Here is a 12,236-nt window from a genome sequence, read left to right on the forward strand (position 1 = left end):
GATTCTATCTATTAAAAAAATAAAGGAAAACTGACACAAATGTCAAATAGGTCCGTGAGTCAGCTATATGAGACTGTCAATTATAGGACATTGTCCACTCTAATATTCTGTCATAGCCCTTAAGTCAAAGAATCGTTTATTCCATAGGTAAAATTTTTACACTTCAACTACGCTGACCTCCCTGAGAAGAACGAGCAAGAGACTCCAGGGATTGCTCATTTCAAATAAACTTAAATGCTATGGAATACACTTTACATGATAATTGTGTGGAATCTAGACTATTGTTGTCTTTCCATACTTCTTTATCTGAAACATACTCTTCAATTTTGTAATACGACTTTTCAATAAAAAGCTTTTAATGTAAGTTTTAAACATAGGAAATTATCTTAATATATTCTCTGGATACATTAATGGTGAAAAACACACAAAAAATATTATTAAACACACACACGCCTCAATAAAACGGTAATTAAACTACATACAAACAAACATATTTATTTATTTTTTTAATAAAAAAAAGGGGCAAAGGTGAAATCGACGAAGTCTCGCCTTTAACGGGCCCAAATTATAGCGTTCGGGGAACAAGGCCACAAATTCCCAACATTGTTGCGTTCACCGGGGCGTTCAAGGTTTGCTCGTACATTGTGTTCGTCGAGTCCCCCGATGACGGAAAAGGGGAAGGCGGAATTAAAACATGCAAAATATTCAAGAACAATACAATACATAAGGCACAAATGGTAAAAAACCTGCATCCCGGTATTGCTCAAAATCAGTGTTCAGTGTGTTAGACAAAGAGTGTTCGTAATGAAAGAGACACAAAATTTACAAATACTTATATAAAATACTGATCGAAAAATTAAAAGATACTCGTAAATATTTAAGAACCTGATTATATATGGATATTCGTTTTCTCGTTTGTTTCTCTACGTGCAGGTTTCTAAGGTATTAAACAAACTTTGGTCATGTTTTTTAAATAACACGAGTGTGAAGTATTTTTATGTGCGTATTTTTCATAGAGTTTTTACGACTATGGAACAAAAGTTTTTAGTACTAGCACAGTTTCTGCTAACAACCACATGTTTATGGCCAAAAAATAGAACAAGCTTGAGCTTTACAGACGTATTTTTTATTTTTATGTCTTATTGTAATGAGGGTATATAAAATTCACAAAATATTGTTTTTATTATTTTGTGACAACAGTAATATTTTTAATGGGAATTTTAGTATTATGGGTAGCCTAATGGTTTGACCTACTTCATACCTTTCAAGCAGAAGGTCGTGGTTCCGGATTCGGGCTCGCACTTCTGAGTTTCTCGGAGTTAGTGCGAAATCCAATTTGAAATTTATCATGAGCTTTTCGGTGAAGGAAAACATCGTGATGAAACCTATACTTTAAAGAAGGTTCACAACCCTCGGAAAACGTGAAGTCCCCAACCCACATTGGGTCAGCGTGGCAGACTATGGCCTGAGAGGAAACCCGTGCCCAGCAGTGGGACATATCAATGGATGATGATGTTGGGAAATTTAATATATACGGTTATATTGTAATGCGTGTTATTTTTTTCACCTTTCCTGAAAATTTTGTAGTATATTTTCCTATTCACTGAAAAGTTCTACTAGTAGATATGTTGTATATTTAACGCTTCAACAATTATTTATGTATATAAAAGTTTGGTAGCAGTAGAGCTCCTTGTGAAAGAGTCCGTCCAGGGTAGTACTGCCACCTTACCTATTTCTACCGCCAAGCAGTAATATTAGCATTACTGTATTCCGGTTTTGAAGGGTAAGGGTGATAGTGAAATTACATGCTTATCAACTTATGTCTCAGGGTGTCGAGCGCAGTGGCAGTGTCCCTCTGATCTTTACGATTTAACGCTCTGAGTGGCACTGCAATTGTTATGGACAGGTGTGAAGACTAGTTCGTCCCGTCACTTAAAATTATAAAAAAAAATATATATTGTTTTTTAGATAGTATCAAATCTTTAAAGTGTCCGTCTTTATTTATCTATTGAAAGATACACCATCAACTTAACATAAAACAATCTTAGAAATAAATATACATACGTTCACCATACAAGGTGCCAAGTGTATACAGCACAAAAAATTTAGAGTTAGCCAATGTGATATAAAGAATAATTTAAAACAATAATAAAAATACAATGAAAAATGTAAAATTACAGCAATAATTGATGATTATAAAGAATTTAAGGATGAAACAATTGCTTGCACATGCGAATAAACTGTTTAGTGTTCTCTACATTAAAGATGTCTATGTCACTGTCTCTGGTCAAGTGATTGTATGACTGTATGAGTCTGTTTAAGGGGCCTTCCGAGATTCGTTCGGCTACTAGACAAAACAAATGATTTGGCAATGGGGACCCTAGGCACTCTACGAGGAACGTTTAAGTTGATGAGGGACAGTGCCTCTGGCGACGATATACATACCCCCATTTATCCCAATATCAACAAGTCGATGTCTGTTTCCAAGAGAACACATTCTGCAATATTTTAGCGGAATATTTACGAAAACATAAATCGTCTTCGTATCGCAATTTTGACGACGCACTAAATATTGAATCTGTTTGACGTCGCTATTTACAATTGTTGCTATAAACAAATTAGTAGCAGGAGAAGACGTAGTTACGCAAATAGCTGTTCATTATACACCGAATAACCTTAAGCATAGCCCTAGGATTTGTACGCGTAAATGCCAAAGCCCACAAAGAATGCCAAACGTGAATTACCAAACACAATCGCTACGGAGATCGTGAATTTGTTTACAGTTCATATAAATCTTCTGTACAAGTTAAGCGAAGCTTTGTACATTATTGCGAACGGCCATTTAGGTAATTAGGTAATGTGTGCTTTTGCATTAACTCTCTCTCTGTTCTCTATCAGTTCATATAGGACAAACTACTGGCCACCGGTTTCCTCTTACCCTCCTTTAATTTAAAGAAACTTTATTCAATACGTCGTAACTAAATGCAAACTACTCTTTGCACGACTATTGTAGAGTAACTCGATACAAGCGTAGCAGCGCGGGTTGTATGTGTGCGCGCCACCATGTACGAACGCACACATTCGCATAATCTCGCGTGGCACTCGAGTTGCACAGCGCAAGTAGTACGCGCCATTCATTGTAGAATTGTAGCGTTCACTCAGTGTTTAATAGTATTTTATGCAATCGTTACATAATGGGGTTCTTTAAGTCGAGTGCCGTGTTTAGGCTTTGCCTTGTTTTTCCGCCTTATACATATAATACCATTTTTTTATAATTATGTTTTACCGTAAAAATAGTAATGAGACAACCCTACGCCCCAAAAGACGTGTAGGCTGTATTGACGCTCAGAACAGGAAGTCGGATTATTTGTCGTATTATACTATGATAGGGCTGTGTAAGATGCTACTCTAGATTAACCCAACGCGTGGTACTGAAATAACCGGTGCAAGGCTTTACCCCCCATTTTACCGAATTCTCAACATGTGAGCATAACTGCGTTCTGGTTTCGAAGGGTAAGGGTGCTGGTGCAATTACAGGCACATGGGACTTGTCAACAATTTTTTTATAATATCAAGTGACAGGACGAACAAGTCGTGCGCCTGATCACGATCACACACCTGTCCATAACAGTTGCAGTACCACTCAGAACTTTAACTCGCAAAGATCTGAGGAGCACTGCCACTGCGCCCGTCACCCTGAGATATTAATGACAAGTGGGCACTACGCAGTACCCTTCAGATCTTTGTTGTTTAAAGCTATGAGTGGCACTGCAACTGTCAGATTACTACAGATATGCGTGTTGCTTACCACCAAGCAAGTGTGCTTGGTGGTGACTTGCTCTTATTAAAAAATGTCTATGAACAAAACCCTCCAGACATGGTCAAAATGTATTTAGGTAGAGTAACTTGTACTTTATAGTCAATTAACAAAATTTTACTTTGAATATTTATTAGCCATAAAAACTTCACACTTTTGTTTTTAAAACCAAGGGGATAGTTTTATTACAACCAGGCTATCACTCGAACTATTATCCATTTATGTATCATAGCATGAGACACATAACAGGGGTTTATGCAATGAATTGGTGCACCACTAAAATGAGACGAGACCGCGGTGCCGCAAAGCGTGCCGCCGTTTAGCATATCGAGTGATTATTTTGTCCATTTGTGCGAACCTCGTCGGGCACAGAGCGGTTTTATATTCATTTCGAGTGCTGGGATTAACATAATAAATATCGTATTGGGAAACACACACGTTTTAATGCCACGCATGAGAGAATCACCACACTTATCTGGACGGAATTGCATTCAACGGATCGGAAAGAGCTTTAATGTCCACGCAAGAGCGAAATAGACTTTGTACGAAACGAACAATGTGTTTTTCTGACTTTGCATGAGCTTATAAAGCTTTTTACGATAGCTCGAGCTAATTCCGGCTCAAGCCAATTGTGTGTGTGGTGACTCCCTAATTTAACAGCGTTAGGTCGTTTGCGCAATACGTCCGATTCGTATCAGTGGGTACATCGGTCCGAAATAATTACTGTCAAATAAGTAATACTCGGCCTAATTAAAATACAATGTCAAGTATGAAGCTTCATTCGCAACATGGCGTCTTTTAACACGGTCGAATATTCCTTATTTCACAGTAATTGTTTTGGACGGCTGTCAGACGATGTCAGATGACGAGAGTACAGCGTCTTGGTTTTGATTTAAATCGGAATCGATACGATCGGGTAGTCTCGAAATCAGAAAGGTTTCTGAACGAGAAGATGAACCTGTTTCCTACTATATCTTTCTAATTTGTGAGTTAAATCACAAACTATTGTTCCAATAAGAATTGCAAAAGTTTCCTATCGACCAGTTGTGAATCGCAATTATGCGCCTCGACTCGGAAAAGACGCAGTTTCCGATCGGGAGAGGCAATCAAAATCAAGCTGCAGGGTCAGTTCCGAATCCGAGAAATGACGGTCCGAAATGTCACAGAAATCATTTTATCTCTTAATTTTCGGATTGGAATCGGACTTAGTGCACAAGCGACATCCGAAGTGGGTCCAAGTTTTCTAGATTTGTGTAGTCTCGGATTCGGAATGCAGTGCTCACACGCGCTTACGAGTGAATACAAACGATTATTATGTTATTAAATATTGGTGTTGCTACTATATCGGCTTTGAGAAAGGTACACCTGTCAATATTAAATACTCTTATTCCATAATCGTACCAATACAGCTCCTTGAATAAAAATTCATCAAAAGAAGTACTGCCACCTTACCTATTTCTGCCGCCAAGCAATAATGTGAACATGATTGCGTTTCGGTTTTCAAGAGTGCTGGCGAAATTAATAACATGGAATTTGTCAACTTGTCCCAAATTGACGAGCGGGCGCAGTGGCAGTGTCTCTTTCATCTTTAACGTTTAAAGCTGTGAGTGGCATTGCAACTGTTATGGACAGGCGTATCGCTTACCATCAGGCGCACAGCTTATTCGTACCATCACTTGGTATAATAATAAAAAAAAATTATAACAATTTTATACAAGGTGGTAGGCATTTTAAATAAATATCATTATGTACTCTGTCTAATGAATAACTTAAGGTAATTTGACCCATAAACCTGAATGGAATAAGGTTCAAACTACGTGTATGTAATTTTTTCTATTATATAACGATGCCCCCGTGCTTTAATATTAAAGCCTAAAGAGTTAATTCCGTAAATTTCATATTTTAAATTTAATCGAAATAAGTTCTAACGTTTCTTTGTCTTTGTTCGCAGGTTTCTCCGCAAATTGTACAACAGTCGCGCAGCATGCGACCAAATTTGAAGACCTATTTGTTCTGAACATATTCAAACATTCCAACCAGCAAAAATGGATCACAAACTAATCGTCATTTTGGCGATCTCCGTTCATTTGTGTGAGTAATTTCTAGTAATTTATGTTCGTTGCTATTCAAAATCAGTTTTGCATTATATATTAAGTTCAAAACAAGACCGTGGAATTATTTACCGTAAAATTTAGATTAATACAGTTACTGTAAGTCTCAATTGAACGTTCTGATGCACTAAAATTGAAAACCGCATTACCCATCAATTCATATGGACCAGTAATTGCAATAGTCATGACTATTAACAAACTTACTAAGCGTCCTACACGCAGCAATTCTAAATTCTAAATTGAAAAAACCAAAACTGCAAATGCTATTTTCAGTCTAAATGGGTTGAGCGGGACCCATAAATTGAGTAAACACATCAACATGCAAAGCTGATGAGTAAATAAGGGCAGCTAAAATCGACACATGAAAGGGTACCCAAAAGGTTAAACTTTCTAAAGCAAAACATACAGAAACGGACAGAATAACTGGACAGTGGTCTACGTAGTTACATTGTAAAGGCAAGGAGCTTCTGAGGTCCTCGATCCGTATCTAAGGTAGACTATTACAGACCACTTACCAGCAAATGGGCCGGAAGTAACGTGGACGTAGAGACACGAATCCACTTGAATTTGTTATCCACTTCGGATGCGAGCACGCAGTGTTAATTTTATCCCAGTAAAATGTCCATGTGACACTTTAAATGTTTAATACGATTATGCATGAGACTCGTGATTCCTTTTGTCAATTGAGATTTTAATCCATTTTGTTACAATTCCGCGTCATATCATGCACGGTGTAAAAAATCTGAAACATGTAATACATTATACTTGAGTCTATATTATATATTTAGGAAAATCGTAGAGTTGTTATATTTGTATTGAGTTGATATTCAATTATTTTTTTGTGAAATTACTCCACTAGTTTGTTATAATTATTAATACAAAGATCGAACACTTAGAAAAAATTCCTACGATCCGGCCGTGCTAGACGCTATGCCAACTAAGCCACGGAACGAACCAGCGCACCTCACGTATTTTTCTATTTGCTTGTTGTCAGATCTTAGTATTTGGTTTTAAACGACTTTTTAGGCGTAACGCCATCTGTGAGACATCTATAAAAGTATTTCCTCGCCGAAAGTAGTTCGCAGAGTTGTTTTTATGACTAGTTACATATTTTCATAGCACTTACGAAGGTAAACATTGAATTTTGTTTCCGATCAACTTCTTATAGATCACAGATCATTAATTTAACGATACCAATATCTCGTCAACATCATTGTTTGTAAACACCCCCCTTTTATGCCATATGAGGATACTATTACGGGTCATTTACCACCTAATGGTACTGAAACAACGTCGCATGTGACTTCACTCTCTTATCAGAGCACTTCGTTGAGCGTTTTGCATTAAAATACATATAAATGGACTTATTGGAAAATGGTCCCATTTGAAACGCTTTTGAATTGTTTATTGCTCTTATCTCAACGCGAGAGCTGGGAATAATTCAATTCCTCTTACATATTCAGTTCATCGCTACAGAATTTATAAATGATCCAACGAAGTTCAGTTGTATATCGTTTGTGGTTGTTTCCTTATCGATAATATAATATATTACTGCATCTCGCTAATTCTGTTTATTTTGACATTGGTAACTGAGAAAATATATTTTGAAGATTATTGTTTTTGTAACATCTTCTAATTTAATTATTATGATCTTCCACAGGTAGTGTAATTTCCGCCGAAGGTCCTGTGTATGATGGCGGTAAACCAGCGCCCGCTCCTTCGGTCCCGGCTGGCAACTTCATCACGCAAACCGTGTATGGCTTCCTCGACTTCACCACGACAATTGGCAATACGGTCATGGTCTTCTCGCCCCAGTCAGCACCGCCACCAGGTCGCTTATCATCTAATATATATTAAAAATAATTCTTCACCAGGCTTCTACTAAACAAAACTCTATTTCTACTTCCAGAACCACCGAAGACGGAAACTTCTGTACAGGAAAACATTATTGAAACCAAGCCTCCACCAGTTACCAATGTGAAACCAGAAGCTATTAACCCCAGCAAACTTTCCGACAACAAAGACAAAAAGAATAAACCTTCTGCTCCCGTCGTTGCATCCAGCTCAGTATCAGTCATCGCCTCATCGCCTAAAAAAGATGATAAATTGGCCAACACACCTAAGTCAAATGAAGCTAAACAAATAATTACAAAAGTTGAAGTCGTGGCAGGTCCATCGAAAATCGTAGAAAGCTCTCCCAAACAATCGTCACAAAAAGCAAACAAACAAAATTCACAATCTAGCAATAAAAAAAAGAGCGAAGTTAAAAATATAGTTAGTAGCAAAGTAGAGATTAAAGAAGGCCCCCTTCCGTCAATAATAAATTCCAAAATAGAAATAAAATCGAGCCAAGCAGAGGAAGAACCAGCAATCTTGGTTACAAATAATAACATTGGAGAACCGGAATACGACTTCCTATCACGTCAACCGTCCGAGTTCGTTGAAGAAACATATAAGGTTATAAATATTAGGCCATCAAAAGCTCATGGTCAAAAGCCGAAACATAAGAACAGAGTACAGCCGCCGCCACCACCCGATGATGATGATGAACATCCTCTTGGCCTCGTTACAACACTAGGAGGTACGGTAGTTAAAGACGGACTCACGACAGTACACGAGACCAGTGTTATTGGTACTTACATTTCTGGTAAATACGCACAAGTTTTAAATAGTAATTCAAGGGTACTTCAACCCTCAGGTCTAAGAGCCAAGATATCACCCAGCCCACCACACAGAATACTTAAAACGGCGTCCCCCTCCATACCTAAAAGTCATAGGTACAATTTGGAACCAACGCCATCAATTGGTGATGATGACAACTTCAGCAAAACCACACGAAGACAATCAAACAGCGGCAGCTCCTATAAAAATCGTCACAGATCTCAGATCAATGCCGACAACGACGCCCATGAAAATGCTCCCCAGACTAAAAAGTTCAAAAACCGGAACAGCTCTTCTCAACGTACACAAAGGTACCTAACTGAATTATGCACTTACATACATTTTCCTTGCTGTCACAAAACACACACACCTATCTCTGCTTAAATTGCTGTTATTTGCACGTACACCGCTTACGGATAGGTAAATAATTGCACACATTTCTGTTTGTTTTCAGCCCACGTTTTGGCCGTCCTGCACAACCTCAATTGGCAACCGTCTCTGTTTTCAGTGAATCTTCAGTACCAGCCTTTTCAAACAGAAGGAAAAGCAATCGTAACAAGAACACCATCACACCATCAAGTAATAATGACAGCCAATCAAGGCGAGGTTTTAAACCACGTGTCCAACCAACTCCTGTTGAACAAGTGACCGGATCGACTAGTATCTACAAATTCAAACTTAACCGTGCTCCTGGCTCCGGTCGCTGGCAATATAAAACTAGTCCGAAACCTAAGGTAACCATTCGAAAAATGAAAGATGACGACGAGCAGCAAACGACTCCTAACCCGATCCTCGATGATGCACAATCAAATGAACTTTCTCCTCAAGCGAGATCCGATAATGACCTCGAATTGTCAGGCTCGCAAAGTGGCCCTGGTACGCTGTTAGACAATGATACCGATGACAATTCTATTGAGAAACCACCTCCAGTGGAAACATTGAAGGTTGAAATCTCTACACCAGCTGACTTCAAAGATGTTTACTACGAAATTGCTACAATTAAGTCTCCATACACTTTTCAGGTAAAGACTACAAAATGGAGTATAATTAATAATAATGTTAGTATGAATTTAAAAAATCAGTTGTTTTAAATAAACATGTTTGTTTTACAGGTTGGGCGCGTGAAAAATACTCGTATCATCACAGTAACGTCGACTATAAAAAAACGTATTGAACCAACTTTGGTTCCAAGTGCGCAAAGTTCTCTCAACGAACCGTTGACAGAAAATATATTAGCGACCGCATCTCCTTACGGAAAAGACCATAACTTAGATTCAAGTATAGCAACTTTACCACCCATCACATTATCATCAGACATGGAAACTCCACCACTGGAGACCGTAACAGAAACATTTAGTACAACTCAAAACATGTTAAAAACTCATATCCTCCCGGTTGTAAGAGATGTGAACATAACTAGCAGCTTAACATTTATACAAACATATCAAATCACTAGATTTGTAACCGCAACAAAAACTCTACCACCAATGGACTTTTTCCAATTTATACCGAGCAAGACTCTCAAAGAATTTAATAGCCGACTGGATGAAGCTGGTTCGGAACTGCATTTGGAATTAGATTTTGGCGACAGTAACGAAGATGAAGACGGAGTTCTGCGACGAGTATTCCCACCTGACTTAGATCTCGCCAACATTGGCTCCGATTTTGATCTTACTGAAGTGGATAAGTATAGAATGCCCGAAAACCATTTGAGGCTAAAGAAAGCGCATGGCCAAAGCAAATCCAATCAAGTCACTGAACCACCATCTGCAGTAACCCCGGCTCTGACACCTGAACAAGCACAACAGCTCGCTCTCCTAAGGCTTCTAAACCCAGCGGCGGCTGCTCAAATTCCTGACGTTGTCACTACTTCCAAACCAATTCTGGTATACGAAACCATTTACGAATCACACGTCATACCTTTCTTCAATGGCAAGAGCACGGTTAGCAGCACTATTTCACGACCCATTGCTACTGTGACTAAAACTGAGTACGAAATTGGAACAAGTAGCCTTCCAGCTCTGCCACTGCAACCAATCAACCCCCTATTCCCACAGCAACAGTACACAGTAACTTCGACGCCAGTTGTCATAAACACCGAAGTTGTAGCCACCGATAGCCAAGTTCTAAAATTGAATTTCGGGGCAAAGACGGTGTACACTACATTGTTCACAACTAAACTAGTACCGACTGTGCTGACATCTTACGTGACATCGTCAATTCTTATACAGCCGAGCGCTGGATTCCCTGGATATTTCCCTGCAGCGCCGTTCGCACCGTTCCCCTACGTAGGTTAGAATATATTAGCGAAATTGCGCGCAGGTGAAGTGCGTAGAACGCAAGTGTATGTGATAATGGTAACGCTCAAGTTTTGCTGCAGAAACAAAACTTTAAATCGAAAATGTGTTGGTGCCGTTCCCGCGAGAAACTATGCAGCGAGTGAGTGAGCAGTGAACAGTGCAAAAGCAGCAGAATGTTGGGATTTATAGCCTTTGTGGGAGAACACGAAAACTCTAAAGTTGTATATTCTTCTATAAAGTTTTAAAACTCGAAGCGGCCATGCGTGTACCCCCGGAGAAGTGGTATTTTGAAATGATAAATCTACTTTATGTTTTAGGTACATATGCATATTTTAACATGTCGCACTGCTTACAATACTGTTTTAACTCAAAATATGCTAAATTCAAGATTATACTATTGCTGAACGTAAAAAATGATTCTCTACACATCAATAAAATCGTCGTTAGAATATTGTAAGAAACAATCAAAAGATGTATATTTAATTTAAACTAAGACAAACTTTTTGTGAGCTAGTTCTGGACAAAACAGTCCTTGCTCAGAAATACGAAATTATTTTTTCCCCTTTATTTTTAAATATATTTGGCAAGCAAGAAATTGTTTAGAAGTCTGTACATAACTTTTAATAATCTTTCACGGGAAGTGAATTAGGTATTCATTCGTTTTTCATCGATTCTAAAAAAATTAACTTTTTGAATTAATACGCTATTGTATTAACAGTGCGATACTAGCTTTGTAAATATTGTAATTTATATTTTGCGTCTTCTTGTACATAAACAAAAATAATTAAAATTTTATTAGACGTCTAAATTGTTGTGTAATTACTTATATTTACCTAGATATAAGAATTTTAAGGGAAAATCGGAGAATGTATCATTGCTGATTTTATGATGTAAGTACGTATAAAATGTGATAATTTAGTTATGTCACTCGCACAAGATTTGTAAATAAAGGCATAAAACGTCGGAAACCTTATAAATGCAATACTAAAAGTTTAATTAGATGAAAAACTAGCTAATTTTTTTACTTAGATTGTATAAAATTCCTTAGTTATTGTACTTATGAGCGAAGGATTTTTAATAATAAAAATATTAAGTAATTAATGCTTTGGTTTTTATTTACCGAAATTTTATAGAGTAAATACAAAATTATTGTTTTGCACCGAAAATGTCAAGAAACCTAAATAAATCATATAAGCTCACATACTCTATCCTTTGGAAGAAAAAAACGATTGTTTACTAAATAGCTAAAGAAAGCCTGTAACTTATAACGCGGTTTGCGAAAACAAAGGACAAAAATTTCCCCTGTATATTTTCCAACAAAGTAGGAAGTACATAGTTGTGGCTGGA

The 12,236-nt window shown here is 37.7% G+C and overlaps 1 protein-coding gene across 3 annotated transcripts in view; it reads left to right on the forward strand.

The window, feature by feature from the left end:
* LOC113235496 overlaps positions 1-11,386 on the forward strand; it is a 241,970-nt gene extending 230,584 nt beyond the window's left edge. The window contains exons 4-9 of one of the 3 annotated variants that reach the window (XM_026471208.1): positions 5,769-5,908; positions 7,589-7,759; positions 7,838-8,509; positions 8,627-8,900; positions 9,044-9,611; positions 9,702-11,386. In XM_026471208.1, coding sequence (XP_026326993.1) covers positions 5,863-5,908; positions 7,589-7,759; positions 7,838-8,509; positions 8,627-8,900; positions 9,044-9,611; positions 9,702-10,886 — 2,916 coding nt within the window. In that variant the 5' untranslated portion in view covers positions 5,769-5,862 and the 3' untranslated portion in view covers positions 10,887-11,386. Of the gene's footprint in view, positions 1-5,768; positions 5,909-7,588; positions 7,760-7,837; positions 8,901-9,043; positions 9,612-9,701 lie in introns of all 3 variants that reach the window. The other 2 variants (XM_026471204.1, XM_026471207.1) reach the window with 2 other exon arrangements.
* Positions 11,387-12,236: the final 850 nt, after the last annotated feature.

Source organism: Hyposmocoma kahamanoa, unplaced genomic scaffold (assembly GCF_003589595.1).
Source record: "Hyposmocoma kahamanoa isolate Upper Pololo Valley unplaced genomic scaffold, ASM358959v1 87, whole genome shotgun sequence".
In the NCBI taxonomy this organism is placed as follows: Eukaryota; Metazoa; Arthropoda; class Insecta; order Lepidoptera; family Cosmopterigidae; genus Hyposmocoma; species Hyposmocoma kahamanoa.